Consider the following 24,823-nt stretch of genomic DNA (forward strand, 5'->3'; position numbering starts at 1 on the left):
ATCCCTGTATTGATTATATCTCAGTTGAAATTCGGAGATCAATGTGAGACTTGAAGTCGAAAATGATAAGTAAACCAGAAGAAAAAATCCCATTTGATTTTAACCGTTTTGAGTCAGTTCAACAGTATTGAAAATTGTTTTTTTTTAATTGCTAATACAGCGAAAATTGGAGCATTTTCACTCTCATAATCTCCTATCGGCCTTCCATTGACTCAAAAAATTGGAAATATCCACAATAGATTACTTTTCAATTTTTAAAATGAAATAATGTAAATTTGAAAAATTTGATTTTGTATGGCAATAACACTCAAAAATACAATTTTAAATGATCTGTTATTCGTTTCTTACACAAAAAAACAAAAACGGTTTCAAATCTTTTTGTAGTAAAACAATTTCGATAACATCAATTTACTTTACAAATCGAAAGGGCTTTTTCTTCCAGTTTTTGTCTGGATGTTACTTCTTTGCATGATATACACATCTTTGAATAGAGTTAATTTTTTTAAATGAAGGAAGTAATTCCTTTCCTTAGAAGATTCCCACATTTTTTTTATCAAGATGGAGATGTATAAGGCCAAAAACTTTCTTTAAGAATCCCGCCTCTAAGGAAACAAAGTAATGGGTGTTTTTTATAGAGGTATAGAACTTTAAGTTGGCATTACTTTTCAAGATGGCGACCGATTTAACAGCTGTCAAGTGATTTATTCTTAGTTTGGTTTGGCAATTCATCATGAATAGACTCACGCCTGAACAACGCTTGCAAATAGTGCAATTTTATTTCGAAAATAATGGTTCTGTGCGGAAAACGTATCGCGCACTACGTCCATTTTATCGTCGACAAAATCGTCCATCAGAGCAGTTAATTCGATTAACCATGGAACGTTTTCGCACCACGTTTACTCTTATTGATAACTCGTATCCCCAGAGACGGCGTACGGTGCGTACAGAAGAAGCTCTTGCTGCTGTACAGCGTAGCATTGAGGAAGACCCGGAGGAGTCCATCCGCCATCGAGCACAGGAATTGGATCTGTGTCCATCGACTTTATGGAAGATTTTGCGGAAGGATCTTGGTTTGCGTGCTTACAAAATCCAACTCGTGCAACAATTGAAGCCAAACGATCATCAAGTAAGGCGTAGATTCGTCGAATGGGCCCTAAACGAGATTACCGTTGTTCCCAATTTTCATAAGCAAATTTTGTTTAGTGATGAAGCGCACTTCTGGTTGGATGGCTACGTCAACAAACAAAACTGTCGCATTTGGAGTAAAGGTAATCCTCAAGTGTATGTCAAAACACCGTTACATCCACAAAAACTGACTGTTTGGTGCGCTTTATGGGCTGGTGGAATCATTGGTCCGTACTTTTTCAAAAACGATGGTGGCCAGAACGTTACAGTCAATGGTGATCGGTATAAAGCCATGATTACTAACTTTTTCATTCCTGAATTGAATAACCATGATGTCCAGGAGATGTGGTTTCAACAAGACGGTGCAACATGCCACACAGTTCGTGCCACAATAGATTTATTGAAAGACACGTTTGGTGACCGCCTAATTTCACGTTTTGGACCTGTGAATTGGCCTTCAAGATCTTGTGATTTAACACCGCTAGACTACTTTCTGTGGGGCTATGTAAAGACATTGGTCTATGCGGATAAGCCACAAACGCTTGACCATTTGGAAGACAACATTCGCCGTGTTATTGCCGATATACGGCCACAAATGTTGGAAAAAGTCATCGAAAATTGGACGTCCAGATTGGACTACATCCGCGCCAGCCGTGGCGGTCATATGCCAGAAATCATATTTAAAATGTAATGCCACAAGATTATCTTTCGGATAAATAAAATTCATGTCAATCGAATAATCCATCGTTGTTTTATTGCAACTTAAAGTTCTATACCTCTATAAAAAACACGCTTTACTTATCTGTTCGAGAAAATTGATGGGTATACGAGTACTCGGCGGCAGGCGTTCGAGCCAACATTATTTTTGTTATTTTGATTTGGTTTGGGAAATGCAAAACAATTATTGCGATTACCGGGTTAATTTAAATTTTGATATTTTTCAATTCTCCTACTTTAATCGATCATAGTTTATTTGCATACCAGTCTCAAGATTTGTTGTTATTCTCGTTTATAGAAATAGAGAATGTAAAATATTTGAGTAAATCAAAAGCAACCTCAGATGCAACCTAACCAGACAATGTTAAAATGAAGAAAATACGATATATGCCAGTGAATATAGTAAAAACTGAATTTATTGATGAGATCTTGTAGAAAAAAATTCACAAAATAAAAAATCAATATTATCCACATAGTGTATATTCTTGTCTTTGAGAAACTTCAGTCAGCAGGTATCTTTTTGTTGTTGAAAATGGAATTTTAACCAATTTTATTGACGTGGCGGACGAAATAAACACAGTAACTTCAATGCTGGCTGTACACACTCAAAGACATCCCGAGGCAGGACGAGAACGAGTTTGTGCATGGTGCTCTTGTCTCGTCTTGTCACGTCTTTCTGTCTCTCACTCTTGACTCGCACCGTTATCTCTCGATAACGTGTCGGTTTTTTGAGCGCGAGTTAAAGAGTCTCGTTAGTTATTGCGATGAGAGCGAGCATGTACTTGTTCATTTATTCATCGTTTTAGTGACGTGTTTCAAAAAGTGGTCTAAATGCTATCCATGAAGCTTGGATTTGAGAAGATGATCAAATGGATTTGGAAGTAGAACTGTTACATCGTGTGTGTATATAAAAGTATATTTTTTTCGAGACTTTCAGACCTGAGACTCTTGGCAAAAGGCTCTGATGAGTCAGTACAGTCGGAGTGAGAAAATAATAATACGTATGATTCAAAGTGATATGAGTATTAGGAACGATTTGAATTGAAATTATCATCTTATATTCGAAACTCTGCAATTCTAAAAACATATTTGTTCCACATATTTTGAAAATCCTGTACATTATTCGAGGGTGAGTTGAAAATACTGATTTCAACAATTCTCATAACTCGTAAACAAATATTTTTTTGAATGTCAATTGAAAAAAATAATGTACGTCTTTGCTAACGGTTCTCCGGGGTATTTCCCGCTTTTTCAGAGCAAAAAATGTAGGAGGGCACTTCCATTTGCAATTATTCAAATTCAATTCTGAAGATGATTTCCAAGTTAGTTTCTATCTAAAACTGAATGGAAGCTTTGAATGGTAATGCCCAAAATTTTTGACCAAACATAAATAAATCATAAGCTATTTGATAGGACTCATGTTTCTATGTTATAGTTTCAATTTTTCATTTTGGATTCACAAAGATAAGTCCTAAAAAACTAATTTGCAGAGTTATGTTGAATATTTATTGTGATATTTCCACGAACAGTTTACAAAACCGCAACACATGTTCATTATACAGAACTTTCAAATGTACTTCATGATAAAATTTTTCTTTTTTACGATAAAAGTAAAATTGTTAGGAACATGTAAACTTTATAAGTATAAATTGCTTAGCAGTATATAATTTCACTTGATATACTTGCATTATTTACAAAACTAGGTGATTTGACTTTACTTTCGTTCTACAAGTTACTAAAGTTCAAAGTTCCTCAAAAAAGAAATTTTTCAAATTTGACATATTTCGTATGCTCCCAAACGCCAACACAATGATTAAATGAATGTTAGTCATGTTCAAAGCGACTACGTCGGTAAAATATTTCGAAAACTTCCTTATTTGAATGTTAAATTGTATGCAAAAATAAGTAGGTGTGAAGGTAGAGATCTGGAAGATGGGTGTTTCAGAAATGTTAATAAAGCGAATGCTGTAGTGTCGAGACAGGTGGGACGGTTAAGAAGTGGTACCTTGCAATAGTAATTTATTCAGCACATTCTAAAAGAAAGTACAGTATTCGAATAATCAGTTCATTGGTTAGCAACAAACGATTGTGACTCGCCAAATGCGACTTTCTGTACAATTCTCGCATTTGATTCAATTCATTTTCTTAGTGTTGTAACAGTTGCCCGTTTATTTAAAAACGGAGTAAAATCGTCTTTTATTTCTCACAACAACTTTATTGAAAATATTTCCTCAGATGACGTCATAATGTCGTCATATTGAAATAAGGAAGGGTCAATATTGAGTTTAGAAAATGACTCATAGGGCGTCATTTTAAAAAGAAATGATCACTTGTATTATATTTTTGAAAAGAGAATTTTATATTTCATCAAATGGTCTGAAACACCATACAAGATTCTATTTGAAATTCTTGGCTTAGGTTCATTTACGGTTAAACCAAATTCGGTTCAATTGTTTTCCCATTAGAATGATCGGCTCCAATGAACTATACCAACACTCAGAATTTCGAAAGTTTTCTACAACAGAAACAACTGAATGGCGATGTGTAAAATGATTTCGTTAACACCCCATATAATGGTGTGCACATTATTCAAAAAGAAAATAAAACAAATTGTTCATGAATCGTGTCGTCCCCATACGGTCGAAGAGTTTATTCGTTTCTTGATATTGAACAAATTATATATTTACAATTTTTTATTTCTTGACAAACAACTCTTTTCATATATTTGAATCAAATTGTACTTTAATATGTGAGTTGTTAGTTAATAATAGGACTTCAAACTCTTTACTGTTCATGAACTGGCAGGTAAGAAACAAACGTACACAATACCTAGTGAGGTATGGCCAGAAAACCTGAATAGATATGTTGTGATCAATACAAAATATTCAGTTTTTTTATCTTTGTTGGCTGTGTTGCCTTGAGTTACGCGAGATAAAAATGTAAAAAATAAGATGATCCTGGTGCTTACTTTTGAACAAATTTTTTAAAAATATGAAGATGTCTTTGAGTTTGTCTTTTTTGTAATGATTTCAAAAATAAAAACTACTCGGGAACGCTAAAGATTACTTTATGATTTTTTTATTATAAATGACCTCTTCAATTTCAATATATAATATAGTGAAGTGGATAATCTTAGCGACTGGAGAAATGTACAGCAAAATAGAAAAAAAAAACACAAAATAATCTATACACGTTTAACCTTCTCCGTCAGTTTATATGTTCAATTTATTATTTTCAACTCATTTTTACTGCCGTGAAGAAGCTTTCCATTAGAAGCGAAAGCTTGGCAAAGTAGAGCAGAGTTTTGATTTTTTGACTGAGAGACCCCGTTGCCAAATTTAAGACCAGTTTCATCAGTCAGATATGGCCGGTTAATTGTAAAAACTGATTCACAAAGTGAAGAAGAACTAAAAAATTCAAAGCTCCCCCAAAAAGAACTTTTGATTATCTGAAAATCTTGCTTTATACTGCTACCTAAAGAACAAGGTGAAAAAAAATCAAAAATATTCAAGGGATTCAGAAGCAATTCTTGCTTTTGAAAGTTTGCTACCGCTCAACTCACCAATGAAATCGATGTGAAAATTTTGGAAACAAAGTTATACCGATTGGTGATTGTTCATTTGTCACCCCTGTCACGGCAATTGATTACCTATCACGAATACCTTATACATTTTTTTTAATGTGTGATCTCAAAAATGTTTGATAACATCAAACCTTGGTTTTGCTGAGATACTATAATGAAACAAAATTAATTTGTAGAAATTAAAATAAAATTACTATTTTCAAAATACCATTTCCGGAGTCATACCTCGGTTAATTCAATAGATGTTGTATCCAAAGCTACAATCTTCATTAACTGGTTAATTAGAATTTCGTGAAATTATTCGCAAGCTGTGTTCAATACTTAGATAATTTTGGGCAGATAATACAATATTGAGAAATCAAACATTCAGCAGAGTTACTGAATTTTAATTAAGTCTAAGGCTATTTTTTGTGAATTTCAGCCGTGGTCTGCAGGTTTTTGTGTTTAACGTTTCGTTTATAACGAATACAGTGCTCTAGTTGTCCTCAAAGGCTTTTTTGTATTAGTTGAAACAATTGGCCGGATTCGTATATTGTTGAATGATGGCAGCCAGATTTTATTTATGTTGATATTCTTTCTCTCTTCGTTGCAATTGCGCTGATTTTTAAATTTCTCCATAACATCTCGAATAGTAGCTGTGATTTATGTCGAGCTCGGATACGATATGTGACTACAATCTCTGAGTGCTTAGTAGGTACTCCCGAAGAGACAATTTCTTTGTTCAGAGAGTCGGAATACTTTGGCTTTATCTTTTCGTATTTCCCGCTCCAAATCGGCTTCCCTCTACCATTCTATTTGAAGGCGGTTTTCAAATGTTCTCGGGGTGGTTTCCCAGCGACTCTGTGTTCTATCTTCAAGTTCGTTCGCTGGTACATCTAGAAAGGATACTGTTTCTATTGTGAATTGGATTTTTGGGATAAAGAGAAGTAAGTTGAGTAGTTCTTAACCATGCTTCCATGTCACGATCGTATCTTCAATGTAGCAGTTAGCAATATGGTTTCAAGGTCGCTCGCTCTGAGGCACTTTGTTCGAATTTTTTCATGAAATGGTTCCACGATGGGACTTAACGGGCTATCCATTCAACTGGAAATATATCGTTATCAAACAATTAGTGAGCAGGGCAGTAATACTTGCAGGAAATACTTCGCCCATCAGCTGATAGTGTTTCAACGCTGAACCATCGTACATAAAGAAACGACAATAAATGACTCCGTCTGGCCTATGATCGGCTGCCGAAAAGTGGTTGATTGTTTGGCCAGCTCATAAGTCGATAAATTTGTCGCATTCACGATAGATATTGATAGTACATTGTCATCTTGTATTATCGATGGACATTTAAAGGAGACGGAAGGACCACGAATTTTTGTAGCTTATAATTACTTTCTCTTTTTAATCGGGACAGGTTTATTCAGGAGGCCCCATGAATCCGTGAACCCAGGAGTCTTTCCGAATATCTTAATTTCAAAAACGTCTTTAAAAGGACTGGGTACAGCGAAGCTAATTTCGAACACACAAGATAATGTCGAAAACGAAAAATAGGCCCCTCGATGGAAAAGCTTTCCTGTTCTATTTTAGATAGAGAGAGAGAAAGAGAAATATACTTTATAATTTGAAGAACAAGGAATTCTTATCGGCAAATCTCATCCTATATTAACAAGCCTTGAGAGTAGACACAACAAAACATACATTAAGTCATAACAAATCATTTTGTGTTGAATTATTCAAAATTAGACATATACCACAAGACACATTAGTCAAAAAATAATTAATGAAATACGATGATACCAAATCAGACCAGGGTAATTACAATAACACAAAATGACTTCAGTATTAGAAATAAATCCGATTCAAAATATTTCATTGAAAAAGTCAGCAAGGCAATAGTAAGACCCCCCACTTAGTAAAGATTTTACTGCTATTTTAAAGATTATGCAGCTATTAATTATTCTGATATCCAGTGGTAGATAGTTATATATTTTACAACTATTGTTTATATAAAGGTTATCTAAAAATGAAAGAGATCGTATTTGAGAAATCCTGGAGAAACACTGCGTAAAATCCGGTCAATGAAAATCATTAAAAAGAGTCTAAGAAAGAACCCTAGTGAGTCTATATATATATATATATATATATATATATATATATATATATATATATATATATATATATATCGAATCCCTTGTAGCAGTGAATCGGTCTACATTAAAAAGATGGAAACTTTCAGAACCCAGCTTTCTGAACAAATCAATATCAAACAAACATGCACTAAGAAAATTCACTCACGTTATTGCATTCGACAAAACCCAAATGACGATGGATGGGGAGGCGATAAAGATTAAAAAACACAGGGATAATTGCAATCAAAAGAAAGGCGGAATTAACGTAAATAAAGTCTAGCAACCTGCACTAGACAATAAATAAATTATTCCAAATAATGCAATAAACCAATAGAAACCACCGTGGACTCCAACAACAAACGATGTATTATGTGCGGTGTGGACTAATAAAACACTTCGTCGTTGCCTGCTCGCCTACGATAATGTCTCCTGCAGTTGCAGATGAATTGTCAGACATAATAACCTGCAGACCACGGCCAACAAACCCGGAAAACAATTTTGATATTAGTAATTTCTTACCGTGAAATTTTATTCATTCTACAATATAGAACACAATTTGGCAAGAATCAAGCGAGTATACTCAAGCATTCCCGAAAATTATAGCTGAAATCACTCGGTTGATTTTCTTATTTACTGATTAATGTTCTTAAAACAACAATTTTCATACCAATAGAGAACATAGAGGTATCCTTTCAAGGTTTGACCGTCCACAATTTACAACTTTTTATATCAAAAACTATATTTCGCACATATGTAAAATATTTTGGACAATATAATTTTTGATTCAACTCGTACAAATATAGAAATTAAAATGATATATAATTGTTATGGAAACTACTTACAGCCTCGTCAGTGTCGTCGTCTTGACTAATATCGCTATTTTCAGCTACAAGACCATTGCTCGAAACTGCTTCAGATTCAAGTTCTGCTACCTGTGAATGAATTGAAATTCAATATAAAGTTCAAAATTTGTGACACCTTCATTTTGTACTTTTATGAGTCATCCTCATATATTAGAATAATTTTTTGAATATTTTGTATTTATTGAAAATCCATGATAAATGTAACAACGAAATGACTTAGTGAGCGATTTTTTCATATTTAGTTTACAAAAATGCAACTTATGTTTCCAAATAATTTGAAATTGAGTTTATGTCATTTAGGTTCTAATCCCAGAAGGCAAATACATCATCAGATTATTTACCTATTGATCTGCACACAATTACTTTTCAGATTGTGGAATGTTCAACCTAATATCAGAAAAGTTTTTAAGTTTTTTTGAACACTTCATTAAGTCTGTCTTAGGTAGAAGTGAACAATTTTTGGTCATTTCTTACACCACTTTTCGGATTCGAGTTTGGTTTTTGGTGTCGTTTATTCTCATTAAAAAGAATAATACGATATTTTTCTTCAAAATAGTATGCAATATTCAACAAATAAAATGTTTTCAAAGCGAAACTTCGCACTAGAAAATATATTGAGGTTAATATTTTCCGTATAACGGAAAATATCAAAGTGTAACCACTATAGATAGAAAATGTACAGGGTGTCCCAAATATGACGGTGGTCTTTGGGATCTTGAAAACCGTGAAAGATACAGAGTCAATTAAATTAAAGATATGTTGCGTTATCAGCTTTGTTTTTTATATTGCCCGATTCAGTGAAACACCCTGTATCGATAAACCTTTTCAAAACGAATTCAATGATATATTTTATTTTATTTTAAATAACTCCTACAAACACAATATTGAATTGTAATTAAAAGTAAGAGAGATAAAACTACAATAACAAAATAAGCTTAAGAACTATTAACTAAAATAAAACAAAACAGTAAATATAAAAGAAAACAAAAAAGAAATCAAATAAATTATCACAATTTTTAAAATTACAATCCATTATTTGGTTTTTGGTCAAAAATATCAATTTTAATTTTTCTGAAGAAAGAAACGTCTGATTCGAAATCTGAGCACTGCATGTTGCAGAACGAAAAAAGTTTATAAGAAAGTGTTTTTTTGGTTTTGAATAGAGCTTCGAAAGACGTCAGAAAAAAAAGAACGAAATCGCGCAGTTTCGTTTTTTTCTTCACGATATCTCCGGGAGTAATCGAAATTTTTCAGATTTTAAAACATAATTTTGAAGAGTACCAAATTACACAACTCTACCTTGATTCAACCGACCCTGTATCTCTTACGATTTCTGAGATCCCGAATTTGGGACACCCTGTACTTTAATCCATAACAGACAGAAATATTGATTGAAACATCAACATTGAAGATTGGCCACAATCTAATTTCAATCACAAAAACAGTAAACCTTGCCATATATTGAAATGTGTGCTAGTGAAATCGTCCAAATCGCAATCTGAATAATAATTTGAATGCAAATCGAATTGAGAAATGAAATATAGAAATTTCAACCTATTTCTCACCTGTGGAGTATCACTTGTTTGTCTGACATGTTGATTCACCGCTTCGACGATTGGGATGGAGGTGTCGTTTGAATGTTGTTCACTTTCTTCCAGTGAATTTTGCCCTCTTCCAAACAGTTTGTGGGCCTTCGCCTTTAGTTCTCTGGGATGAGGAGTATTTTGACGAACAAACGGAGTCTGAAAAAAAGAACAAAAAATGAAATCATCTCGCATTTAAGGGTATGTAACGAAAATGAATTCTTCTTTCAAAACTTTTGTAGATGATACTATCGGACTTGATTTATGAGCATACTCCTCTATCATTTTAGAATATCAGCATAGTTTTGTGAAGCATTGCTGCAAAACTGTGTCAGTCACTTTACTTTTAGGGTACTTCTAGTGTACAATGAAAATAAGATTGATGGAAGTTAAACAGACTACCTATGGCAAGGCTTTCCAATCATTCGATAAAAATGTTATCGAAGTGGATAATTCAATAATAACTGGACTCTTATCTGACGAATCAATATCTTTTCGTTGAATGTGAAGATATACCAGATCATACATATCTAAGTTGCTTCCGGTGTTTCGCAAGAAGCCAATGTGAACTGCTTTCTACTATTTATGAACGATGTTTGTGGGGTTGAAACTGAACATGATGTATTGACTACACTGAATGGTGGTTTAATCCATGAAAACAAATGCTTCTTTGAAACAAGCGACTCTTGTCAAGGAATTAGGCAGGGTACAAAGGCTTGTTGGTTTTGTAATAGCGAAGGCAATGAAAACCGCACAATAGCCTTGGAGACCTCTAAATCTAATATTGAGATTTTGGAGTATGTGGAGAAATAAATGTAAGATACCCAGTATCACAAAACACCCTGTGAACGTGGAAGCAACGGAGGATGACTAACTCTGACTGTTACGAAATGGGATTTGTCATCCCGGCGAGTCGAATCACGAATAACGGCAGTCTAGTGCTAGCTTTCATTGTGAGATTATATATTTGTTTATAACCGGTCGTTGTTAATATATTTTTGGGGTTTATTCGCTGTATTATTGTGAGATTGAGTCTAACATAAATTTCAAATATGTTATAGTACAACGAGAACAAACCTGGAACAAACACATGTATGTTATTTCTTTGTATTTTCAGTTTTTTGTTTAATAAAATTGTTATTTTTCGGTTAATCTTTTTAATTTTTTACAGATTCTTTCAGGGATTTCAAGTCAATTTATATTATATTAGACAATGGAAGTCCGAACTGATGAAATACACCACGAAACATTGTCAACCACCTTCACACAATTAGGAAAACCTGTATGGGGAGTGTTTATGGGAGTCAGGCTTTGAAAGAGCCGATGTGATTTTCTACCACTTTCCAAAATTATACCATAATTTAATTTTAATGTTTGTATGGCAATACTGAATAGCTCTCATCCACAAACACTTGACAGTTCTGCGAAAACGAATGGCGTCGGTAGACCACATCAAAGATTTTGGGACCAAAAAGTATGTTTGTTTGCGTTGACTTAATTTGTTTTACAAAGAAAAGTGCAGCATGAGTAGATAAAATTGATATGTTGTATTTTTACGCATATATTTAGCATTATCTTACGATAACATTGATATCATAATGTTTTCGCGAAATAGCTGTATTTTGAAGTCACAACATAAATGACAAAATGTTTTGAAAGAGCCACTTGTGGAGGCTTTGAAAGAGCCGGCTCTTTCATGGCACGAAAACTGGCTCTTTCAATACATTACAAACTACCAAGTTGCGCAGTTTGTTAGAGAGACCTATTTAGCAGGTTTTAGCTCACAAAATGTTACTCAAGGATTCATCAAAACTGGCATATATTCCTCAAATTCTAACATATTCTCTGACGATGCGTTCTTTGCATCATAGGTGACCGACAGACCTAATGCAGCTTCAGAAAAAAATAAAACAAGGAAAACGAGAAGAAAAATAAACTTAGAAAAGTTTGTGTAAAAAAATGTCAATAAAACAAATTATGCAAAAACTAAGCCAAGGCACATGATGAGTCCAGTGATTCCTGCGCCAACATATCTTTGCACGATGATTCCTCATTAACAAGCTCACATGATGAAATCAATCTATTGGAATTGAAAAACAAGATTACTTCACAGCAAGGTCTTGTGGCATTGAAGGTGTTACAAATTTCTTTTGCTAAAAATGTCTCTAGTTAATAATTTCATAAGGAGACTGATTTAAAAAAAAATTATAATTTTATTAAGATGCTCAAGAATATTGTAAGATTGTGATTTGAAACTGATAAATAACTGTGATTTTAATAGAAATGAGCCATGTTCAAGTTGAATTAGGTTTTTATAAGAAATAAATGATTTATTAAGATATTGTTATTACTGAAAGACTGTTTTTTGTGAAGAGAAGCCTTGTGGCATTACAAGGTTTCTAGTTAATTAATTATTTCATAATGGAGACTGATTATTAAAAGAAATATACATTAAATTGCTTAAGATTGTGATTTAAGGCTGATAAATAACTGATTTTCACAGAAATAAGTAATTTTACAGTTTAATAAGATTTATATAACAGATAAATAGTTTATTAGGTAATTTTTATTTGCTGAAAGACTGTTCTTTTTGTAAAGAGGAACCCGGCTCTTTCATAGCACGTGCCCAGCTCTTTCATACACATGTTGCTTTGAAAGAGCCGATTTCCCTTTCTTTTAAGTTGTCATATTATCAATTTCTCTCATTGTATCTCATTTTATTTTGATTGGATAACCATGACTATTAAACTAATTATTTACAAAAAACACTTTTATTCAATAACCATCACCTGACGTTAACTTTTTTTTGATGTTTTTCAAAACTGGCTTTTTCATACACACCCTCCCCTATATAAGAATCAAAGCTGCTTACTTAAAGTCGATTATTCACCTTTTTTCGAAAGGAAACTATATTTTGAGTATGAGTTCTCGAAAATAGTTTTCGTTTTCCACTTTTCTTTACATCTGAAATTGTTGAAAATGTATTTACTAAATAAAAAAACAAAAAATACGGAATTTTATTGAAAATTTATCAGATAACCGTTATCGTAATACAAAAAAAAAAGTCAATTGGCTGTTAGCTGCTGCCTGTTTTACGCGAAAGATGGATAGAAACCTTTGTATTTTCACCGATTCGCTTTTGTTTTGTCCAAATCTCTCGACGCGAAAAATGAGACTTTGTACACATGTTGACAGATGGAACAAGAATCGTTTTCAAATATGAATACTGGTGTAGGCTTAGCGCCTATGTGAATGGAATGCCGAAATACGTAGGATCTCTTCATTTTATGCAAAATCCAGAGCGCAGCAGATCGAGTGTTTTTCAAAAATATTTAACATGGGGACGGGTACAAGTATTTGCACCATGATATTTCTATGCATCATGGTTTACACGTCAGGTCGTACAAAAATGACGAAAAGTAAAACTATTTTCAGTGATTTGTTTCCAACTAGAATATTGTCAGATATAATATTTCGTATGAGTTAGTGGAAGATGTTGCCCTTTACATTCTTGGTGCCGCACCTGACTTCCACTAGGCTTCATAAGGCATCTACGAGGTTTCTTAAAAAAAAGATCAATGTTCAAATTTCGGGCTTCGTACATTCAATAAGAGATTTTTTTATGTTAGTACACACGTCTCAAACATATGTTCACAGTTCCAGTTGTTTAGCATGAAACACCTCATGTCGAGAAGCATACAGTAATTGCACTCTGTGTCAGAAAAATGTGGTGAAACAAGCTTTTTACATAAGGTTGAGAAGATGTGAATGACGACGCTAACCCTGGACGTCCCAGCACATCAAACAAGCGATGAAAATGTTGAGAAAGTGAAGAAAATTGTTATGGAGAATCGTCGACTCACTATCAGAGAAGTTCCTGAGGATGTCGGCATATCTATAGGCTCATGCCATGCAATTTTTCGGGAATTTGGGGCATGAAGCGCGTGGCAGCGAAGTTCGTTTCAAAATTAAATTCTGACAAAAAAAAGCCATCGCATGAGCATTGCTCAGGAATTGTTAAATGACGTCAATAGCGATCTAGAAGTACTTAAAGGGTTATAACTAGTGACGAATCATGGGTATATGGTAATGTAATCGAAACCAAAGTCTAATCGTCCCAATGGAAAAGCCCACGAGAGCCAAGACCAAAAAAGCATGTCAAGTTCGATCAAATGTCAAGGTTTTGCTAGCTGTTTTTTTCGATTACCGTGGCATAATGCATACGGAGTATTAGCTTGAAGTAATGCGCCGCTTACGAAAAGCAATATAAAGAAAACTTTCAGTATTGTGAAAAAACCATTCGTGGATTTTGCACTCGTCGTGGTTTTTAGTAATTTTTGGCGAATATCAACACCGTAATCGTGGCGCAGCCATCAGATTTGCTGAGAGAGCTTGAGGACATACCAAAATGTACATGTCAGAACTGCTTCGAAAGTTGGAAAAAACGCTGGCACAAGTGTATTATATCAGATGAGGACTACTTTAAAAGGAAACAAATATAAATTGTTGAACAAATAAATATTTCTTTTTGAGAAAAATGAAAATTTACCTTATTTTTTTTAGACAGGCTTCGTTCGAGTATATAAAGCATTCAGGAAATGATAATAATATTATTGTCTCATTTATTTCATCAACAATACATAACAACCAAAAACAACACTGATTCACTGCAATCGAAATGAAGATCTGGGTTGATCAAAGTTGTGAAATATGAAATATACAAAAATTAAATTAAAATAAATATAATTCATGTAGGATATAACAGGGGTTGGACATTAAAATTCAACAAACTACGTACATATTTTGGTATTTGAATGTCAAACTCTTCGACCATGTCAACTATTGCTCTTGCTAAAACGTTGGTTGTTTTTTTATTTTGAATCTATAAGTTCTTTACGTTGCATTGTAAAGGTACAAATATTTTTCCGCGTTGAATAAGTTCCACGCCAAAGTTATGTAAAAAAGACAAATATATGCCTGAAACGTTAGCAAAGATGTAGTTTTTTATATCCAATCCCTAGTATCCACATACAAAAATACAATTGCTGGACACAATCACGAGTAAAGCAAATATTCATGGGAAAAATGCTTTTTGGTTTTCACGTCTCTATCTTCATATGAAAAATTGTAGGATAACTTCCAAAGGAAGGAAGAAAACAATCAAAGTGCAAAATAAACTAATCTCTCCTAAAAATATGACCCTTTCAATTTGAACATATATTTATATAATTTTATCAATTATACAAAATCAAATGAAAAACTTCCTATGTTATTAGATTTTCACATTTTTTATATTATTAAATAAAAGTTCAAGTAACACTCAGTCATCAGTGTTATAATGATCTATGGCAATTTTAAATTACAAATGTTCAGAAGTACCCTTCTTGTAGTGATATAATTCAGATTTGAAATGTTCTGCAGGCGATTGATATTTTCTTAATAGATCTTCTTCGGTGTATAGTGGAGTTGCTTGAAAAATTTATTTTAGGTTATTCCAATAGGAAAAATTCAATTCGGATCTAGAGATCTAGTCTCCCTTGAATCAGTTTTAGGCTGCTGATTCCTCTTTGGGAATAATTTCGGTACTGATGATTTCTTATGAATTTTGTGAAAGGTGTCGGACAGTCAGTCATACCTTGTCTTATTTTCTAAAGCACTCTCTTATTCGTATTTAAATACGAATAAAAGGTTCCAATTTGAACACTTGTAGTTATTCAAAACTACCATAAACACTGATAACTGTAAAAATTTACCTAATAACACCAGAAATTGCTCATTTGGCGGTGTGGTAGGGAAATCAGATGTTGCTAGAAAAATCACAAAAATAATAAAAAATGTTTTGAAGGACGAAACACAAGCACTACATAAAAATCCTCGAAGCGCTCTAAGAGCGGTGCCTGTGCGAAAGTAGCGATTCACATTGGATTTGAATCGCTGGAGATTAAATTCATAACAAAATTTGTATTAAGCAAGTCTGGTTTCGATAGGAATGATATATGAACCTCCATATTTATTTTTCACATTTATGGAAGAAATTTAAGTTCAAAAATGTATTATTTAGTATAACTGATTTCATCCAAAAGTACAAAAAATAATATTTTCATTTGATGATTAAACTAATCAAAGGTAGAGATATTGATATTTTTTCAGAAGCTCATTTAAAAATCTATGAAATTTTTACTGATGCATTTCTTCATGGGTAAACTCAGTAGTAGTTACAGCGTTAACCATTAATTACCAGACATCCTGTGTAGCAAAATGTCACTTTTAATATGATCACTTTACTATCAAATTATTGCGCGAGTTATTGTTATTTGTCAACTTCGAATTTTTGTTTTGTTTTCTCCACAAGTTTTAGTTTGAGGATGTGGGGTCCCTAAAAAGACAAGTCTTATCTCAATTCGATGATAAAATGTGAAAAATAATAATTTCCCTAAAGTTTTCAAATTTAAAATTACAAAGTTCATTAACAGAAGCCTTTCCAGGATTCCAACGATCTACTCAAGAAATATCATTTGGGAAAAATGGCTTCAATTCTACGATTGTTGCTGAATGAGTTAAGAAATAAGCGCACCAACAAGATTTTAACAATGTCTATATTATATTTATAATAGTACTGATACCAATAAGAATCATTTTCCCCTCTACTTACCTACATAAGACTATGTTATTACTGAAATTGCTATTCAAATATTGACTTCTTTTTTCGTTAACATGCTCGTATTACAAACGTATGTAAACACTACATCATTACTTGTTAAATATTATCAACTTTTTTTCGATTTCATCACGTACGAGTACTTATAAACGGTACAGTGTGGTAATTGAACGTGTGAGAAACTATAAATTTATCGAAATGTATGTTAATTGGGTATGAATTCATACCTAACATCAAAAATCATTCGACACTGAATAATGGTATTCAATGCAAGTACGTTTATTTCTCATCTCCTTCACATTTTCACTTTCGTCACAGTCACCCTTGTACAGAGTGAGCCAAACTGGACACTTTCAAAGCGAAACTCCTGTTTTCAAACTACATAGATGATGATGAGGGTCAAATTTTATAACAAACTTAATGGTGAAAACCGCATTTCGATACCTGTCATTTTGTTTTTCGTTAATAATTCAAAAACTATCAACACTCAATTAAAATTACATATTGATACAACTAGCGAGCCGCCCCGGCTCTGCACAGGTGCAATGCTGATAGTAAATTGTAATATATAAAAATAAATTGCTGTTCGTGGGTCTCACTAAAACTCGAGAAAGGCTGGAATGATTTGGCTCATTTTAATTTTGAATTGTTTGTGGAAGTCCAGAGAAGGTTTAAAAGGTGAGTAAATGCGAAAAAAGAAAATAGTAATAATAATGATAAAAGAACTCAAGAACGAACCAATATTTATAATTTTTGTGATTTTGGATTTATCTTAATTTATCAATAAAAATAATATTAATAATAAAAGAACTCAAGAACCGTTGGACCAATTTTAATGATTTTTGTCTTTTTAGAATTGTTTTCGAGGGAATAGGATAATGAGTATTGAAATACGATATTTCATCAATAAAAATAATGATAATAATAACTTGAAAACTCAAGAACGGCTGGACCATGTTTAGTGATTTTTGTCTTTTTGAATTCGCCTTCATCGAGAATAGGATAATGAGTATCGAAATATGACATTCTATTAATAATAATAATAATAATAAAAGGACTGGAGAACGACAGAAATAATTTTTATGATTTTTGTGTTTTTGGATTTGTCTTTATCGGGAATAGGATAAATAAATATTGAAATATGATATTTCATCTATAAAAATTATAACAATAAAAGAGGCAAAACATCAGGAAAAATAGTGCCATGTTATTATGAAACGCAACTGACAGCTAACATGTATATCACAGGGTACTTCACTGAAGAGTGCACTACCAATTCCCATTCATTTTATTATATATCAAAACAATTTATTTTATTATACTTAATAATTTTGTATAAATTTCAAAATCCTAAATCTGCTCATTCATTGATTGTTAGGAGAAACGACGTTTGCCGTATACATATAACTGCTATTTAGAGGCACACGCCGCTGGCCCCCCGGTCGGTACCGCCGCAACCGCTATGTCCCTGCATTTTAAATCTGTGAAAATATTCATTTAAATTGCTTCATGTAGAGGGCCTTATTGATCTACCTATATTAAATGCAAAATGTATTTAAGGTACCTAATTGGATACGGATTAACGCTGTATTGAATAAAATTGCTTTGTAAAAAAGTAAAGGATAAAAAATTATTATTGTAGGTTATCCTTGAGAGATAGACATATACCATCTCGGACATTTCTGTAGGCTTTTTCGAGGTGTAAAACACTGTAGTTCATTATTTTGATCAGTCTCGTAGGGTTCAGCCAGCGTTTGCAGTATAAACGCAAAAAAATGTGTTTATTAACGACATTACATTAGAAACCTCTAAAATTATCAGTGTTTCTGTACCATATTATGCATGTTATATACATATAAACCTTCCTCTTGAATAACATTATCTATTAGAAAACCCCGCATCAAAATCCGTTGCGTAGTTTCAAAAATCTAAGCATACAGACAGCGAGAGGCGACATTGTTTTAAACTATGTAGTGATGAACTACAGTTCAGTGATTTTCATGTACCTACTCGTTTTGGTTTTTCACAGTTTGTATTTATTCGAAGACCGCCTGTCCGGTATTGATGATCCTAACAGGCTGAAACAGCTGTCTACCGGTGGCTCTTAAATTCAAATCAAATTTGTTAAACTGAATTTTTTTTTTCAGCTTAATTTGTTAAAATGATTTTTATTAAATCATATTTTTCCTCTCATCATTCTGAATTCAATGAACTTTCGCTTATATTTATAGGACTTTATGTCTATTTAACACGAATTTCAATGCACAAAAAAAGTTACAGATTTTAACGTACTGGTACCTAATACCAAAGAGCGTTCAACAATCGAAACTTTTTTCAATATGAAGCGTTTATCATCTCACTTTCCAGAATTTTGAAATAAAGGTATTTTCACTCTATACCTACAATTGAATTTTATTACTTTCATTTCAAAAAGGAGGAAGAAAAATGAATGCATTGGTGGTATTAATGAAACGCAAAAGGTGCAATACTGGAGCAGTCTATATTAATTTTAATGAAAATCATTAGTTTTGAAAACAAAGGTGACAACTATTTTAAATCTACCTATATGGACAATACTTCATTATCAACTGATTCATGGAATGAGAACTATGACTATTATTTTTCAGGTTGTCTGGAAAAACATTATGTGTAAAGCAATGGTTTGTCGAAATAACCAACGAGTCAAGTACTGTTGTTAATGTTTCTTTGATTATTTTGCTATCTACGCCGTCTGCATAATGATTCAGTTTTACAAAAATGATCTACTAAAATTCAACGGTATGCTTTATATTGAAAAAATATTTGTTACCTACTGCTATAAAAATTAGTGAGTGCAACTTTGCATAAATTGTATTACAGTCATCAAAGCCAAAACAAAAACAAATAAGTATATAGCAAAATCATGTTTTTTGGACAACACTGAATAGGAATATCAATCACTTTATAAGTAATTTTTTTATGGGAAAGAACCATTATGTCTACGTGAATTAGCATCACAATCATGGGAAAACTTAGGGTGTGACTTTTCTTGAACTAACGAAAAAAGTATTTGATTGTTATAGACAATTTTTCAAAATATGTAGAACGGATTTGCTTAAACACAAATTCAACTGCTGTAAATGTAATAATGTATGGTGGAAAAAGTAGAAATGATAAAAATTATATGTATTTGACACTGTTACAGTTCAAAATACAAAATATGTATTTTCTATAATGTTATCCAATTTGGTACTGAAGAGCCTTGTGGCAAGTATCTTAAGGCGAAACATCGGTGTATACCAGTGAGGGTGACAGTGTTCCATGTAAGTGCAATTTACTACCATTCATTTAAAGTAGAACTCATGTGAATGATATCTGATTTTTATTCCACAACAAATGTTTGAAATACAAACTGAGTAGAGAAAAGTATCTTCTGTATAATTCAGTGTTCATATAGAAGTATTTGTTTCGAAAGAATTTTTTCTTTTGTGTAATTCAATGTTTATATGAAAGTAGCTGTTTCAGGAGGACTTTCTTTCAGTTTGTGTCTGAAAGTTACGTCTTTGCATGATCTACACATCCATGTATAGAGTTACTTATTTTAAAATTGATTACTTCCTTCCTTTCCTTAGAAGACTCCCTCATCCTTGTTTTTTGTATCAAGATGGAGTAGTAGAAAGCCAAAAACTTTCTTTCCCAAAAATTAATCACTTCTAAAAATATAACCTCTTCAATTCAAATGACTTGTTAATTTTGTGGAAATTCATGATCACTTCAATGAAATGAATGAAAACACTGCCCAATTTCCACTAATTATTTCATTTTTACGATTGGTTTCGGGTTTTATCCCATTATCAATTATAGAAACTAATTAATACATCTGAAATCTTAAAACATGATTATATAGGCTATATGGCTGTGATGGTAATTCACGTACCTAGTAATTCTTTCATTTGAGATTTTCTGTATATTATACAAATCCACAAATTACTTCTAAGGTGATTGATATTCCTATTTAGCGTTGTCCAAAAACATGATTTGCTACATAATTTTTTTGTTTTCTTTTGGAGCCTTGATGACTATAATGCAATTTATGCAAAGTTGCATTCACTAACGTTTCTAGTAGAAACAATTATTTCAGTAAAAAGCATACTCTTAAATTTTACTGGATCTTTTTTGTAAAACGAATTGAATCATTGTGCAGTCTGAGAAAATAGTAAAATAATCAAAGAAACATCAACAACAGTACTTGAACCGTTGGTTATTTTCGACAAACCATTGCTTTACACAGGGTGTTCTTCCAGACAACCTAAAAGTAACAAAAGAAATTCCAATTTTGAGAAAGGTAATATATCATTGGAAATATCATTGAAGTAATTTTAAAACAAAGCCTTATTAATAAAAAAAATGAAATGTGCTTCATTCATATAGATCAATTTGGTTTCCAAGCTGACCATTATACAGTACAGGTAACCCGAAATATTGTTTGAGGGGGTTTGGAAAAGGACAACACACAAAAGCTTTAGATGTTGTGTCTGATGAAAAACAATTTGGTAACTTATACGTTTATGGCGTTCGGGAAATACCTTTAAAATTAATTCGATAATACTTACAAAACAGGCACTATAAATTATTCTATATCATGAAGTAGTTAAATAAAAATCTATCTATCTATTCAACCAACTTTAAATTTGTTGGGAAACGTGTTGTTCCCCAAGGATATATTATACAGGCCGTTTCTTTTATCATGTGGTAACATTGCTATATTCTGAACCGTAACAGATACGAAGACGATTAAATGAGGAAAAAGGTAAGTGATGGTGGTTATTTCAAACGAAACGCTATAAAAATATCAAATGTGATATGCCCCTGGAATGTGAATGTATCGCTTCATCAATATCTGTAATAAAAAAGACAGGTACGCATTCAAAAAAAAAAGTTGATGATGGCCATGTTGACACGAAACGTTTTATCGAATATTCATTCTTACATCGTCATAGTACACTTCGAATACAATAAAATTTTCATTTTCCATTTTTTAGTATTCTCCGAAATAACATTTCCATTCGAAAAAAACGAAAAAACAGCATTTTTGGTTTTCCTCGTATAACTTCGAGAAGGGCGAGAGTCCCCGTAAATTTTCTTCGACAATTGTATGGTTCCCGATGACACTTACACTTACCTTTTTTCCCATTTAATCATCTTCGTACCTGTTACGGTTTAGAATATAGCAATGTTAACACATGATAAAAGATATCTGCATAATGCTTCAAAGAAGTAGGTGGAAATACCATCATTGCCTAAGGTTGATTCAGCTATTTCATTTTGTATGATGTCATGGATGTTAAAATAGTCATAGTTCTTATTTCGTGAATCAGTTGATGGTAAAGAACTGTCCATATAGGTAGATTTAAAATATTTGTCACCTTCGTTTTCAAAACTAGTGATTTTCATAAAAGTATATATAGACTGCTCCAGTATTGTACCTTTTGTGTTTCATTAATATTATCAATGTCCTCATTTTTCTTCCTACTTTTTGAAATACAAGTGATAAAATTCAATTATATACAGTGATATTACCTTCATTTCAAAATTCTGGAAAATGAGATTACAAACGTTGAAAGTGACTTCATTAATCAGTCGAGTTTCATTTTCTTCGCAAGTAAAGCTTGAAAATTTACATACTGCTCGGAACAACCTAACCTTCTAATGAACAATTACTTTTATTTTTTAAATTCGCTAATAGTGAAATACTTAATTTTACGTTTGTATGTTAATTTCATACAAGAAGTGAAAAAGATTGTACACTAGTGATATTTTCAAAAGTTTATCACCTAATAACAAAATTAGAATAATTTTAAACCCAGATACTTTTATATCGCATTAATTTACATTAACGATTGTGACGTAGTTGATAGAACAGCTAGTAAACGTGAGTATCCGTGTTCAAATCTTACTGAGAGCATATTTTTAATATTTAAACCACACAATTTTCACAATTTCAAATTCAAAGAAATAACAAGAGTAAAAAGTACTTTCGAACGATTTTTTAGGTAACAGTTTTGCGAAATATAATGATATTACTTCTAGATATATCACTATCAAATGAATCTTTCAATTCAAGTATCTGGAAATTTGAGTTATTGACTATGACCATTTACAATTTGAGGTTAATATTTATTATTACGATATAAAATTTACTTACTGCGAGATATGAAGTGTTTCAATTCTTTTATATTGCATGAATGTGCAATATAAAATAATGTGTGCGGAGAGATAGGAAGAATCCAACCAAGTCAAAATATTCTCTGACAGTCAATCGGCGTTGGCAGTTTTTGACTCCTATCTAGCAACGTCTAAATTGGTAGCAAATTGCCAAAAACGACTCTCTTGGATAGAAAGACTCAACAGATTGTTGGATGTAGCCGTTACTACGTGGTACGGAATCATAATGAAGAAAAGATAACTTTTATTTGTAAGTAACGTTAGTTACAAATAAAAGTGGTGAAAAACATAGAAAGTATCAATTCTCTTTTCTTCATTATGATTTCCTACCACGTAGTAAGGACTACATCCATCAATTTATTGAAAGAAGCAAGTACAGCCAGACAAGCCACATACTACTTTAAACTAAAAATGAAGTACCATCAAGCATCGCAAAACAACTTATGGTTCAACCAAGAGTGCCTAAGAAGAAAAATCACCCCAAAATGCATTAACATCAGAACCAGGACAAAAACACCAGCAGCTGAAAAGGCGATAATGAAGGAACGAGGATAAAAGAAGAGTGCAAAGCACTGTTGTATCCGGCAACAAAACAAACAATCTGCTAGGGGTGAAAATGTCGGCTGAAATCTTGGAAATGTCATAAGAGTTGTAACGGTTTAAATTTCTGAATTCAGAAGAATCAGTAGAGCCGCCCTATAGGTTAGTTATTTTATCAGCATATTGCTGGGATGGTGGGTTGTCTAGTAAGCAGGAGTAAGCAGTAAACAGGAGATTTTCACAGTCAGGATTTAAAAACGATTCAGAGAGTATTTTTCGAAAAGACGACACGAAATCAAGGCTCTAGCTAGGGACCGTCCGAAACCTAAAAACATCTAAGGCTTTTTGGACAAGAATAATAAGATCACCTATGAAAGATTCACGTCGAGCACTGTCGAACCTATTCATTTTTTTTGTGGTAAAAAAAAGGTTTCAAGGCATATTTATCTGGTAATGGGAGAAATTCTTCGGAAAAGCTAAAGTTGCATCATACATATCATTCTTTGAGATATGAGGAGACACTCTAGAAAGTACCAACGGAGAGCCGTAGCAACTATATAAGAAAAAGTATCAAAAATGATGATAACCCGTGAGTAGAAGCCCTGATATTGTTGATATATTTTGGAGCGGTCTGAGTACTGAAATCTATAGTTCATTCCTAAAATTAGAGGATAGTTTTAAGCATTTTCCTTTTCTCTGTGCACCTAAGACAGCTGTTGACGTAATTATCGAGTTTGATTGAAATTAATCGAAAAGTAGATTCTGGATAAATTAAGATTCAGGCAGTTACTTTTAACTGCTCATTTGTTCCCTCATTTTCAATTTACGTAAAGGTATATCTCTGTCAGTTCAATACTCGAATCTTTTGATTCGATATTGTTCCGAAGTAAGAGTTCTCCAGTAGAAATATCGTGATCAAAACTAGCGGCGTTTTAATATCTTTACTGTGAACGTTTTTTTTTTGTATTAAGTATTGGTTCTTCAAACTTGATGTATATATATTTGCCTGTTTTTTTACATTAGTTCGTTGCAAATAACATATGAAAATCAATTTTTGAGTTATTACACAGTTGGTAGTGAAGTTTGTAAATATTTCTTTCTTTATATCAATTTAATATAAATTTCAAGCTTGGAGCTTCGTTGTTGACTTTTTTGCTATTTCTCCACCCCTTTCCTGTTGAATTCGTTCAACTGGCGTTCCAGGGCTTACTATTTCGACTGTGAAAAAAACATTTTCCTTACCCACGTCCAGCCCTGACAATAATTGACTAGCCTGGGCCGAACTACCTTTTGGTAATTACATAAATACCAAGGTAGGTTATAGAGTCATGTGCAAGTATACAAAGAATATTCGAATTATTCCTTTTCTGACACCTACATTCTCCTACTACTACATACCTCCTCCTACAAACTATATTCAAATAGGAGAGTGC

General features: G+C 32.7%; 1 protein-coding gene across 9 annotated transcripts in view; it reads right to left on the bottom strand.

Moving 5' to 3' along the window:
- scrib (scribble planar cell polarity protein) overlaps positions 1-24,823 on the bottom strand; it is a 313,705-nt gene that overhangs the window by 193,077 nt on the left and 95,805 nt on the right. For all 9 annotated transcript variants that reach the window (XR_012465828.1, XM_074177044.1, XM_074177046.1 and 6 more), the window contains exons 6-7: positions 9,971-10,147; positions 8,385-8,474 (exon numbers count right to left, since the gene is read on the bottom strand). Coding sequence is in view for 8 of the 9 variants with exons in the window: in XM_074177044.1 (XP_074033145.1) it covers positions 8,385-8,474; positions 9,971-10,147 (267 nt within the window). In the remaining variant the exon portion in view is untranslated. The remainder of the gene's footprint in view (positions 1-8,384; positions 8,475-9,970; positions 10,148-24,823) is intronic.

Source organism: Leptinotarsa decemlineata, unplaced genomic scaffold (assembly GCF_025532065.1).
Source record: "Leptinotarsa decemlineata unplaced genomic scaffold, Ldec_3_MD MMD2_tig00002159_RagTag_RagTag, whole genome shotgun sequence".
In the NCBI taxonomy this organism is placed as follows: domain Eukaryota; kingdom Metazoa; phylum Arthropoda; class Insecta; order Coleoptera; family Chrysomelidae; genus Leptinotarsa; species Leptinotarsa decemlineata.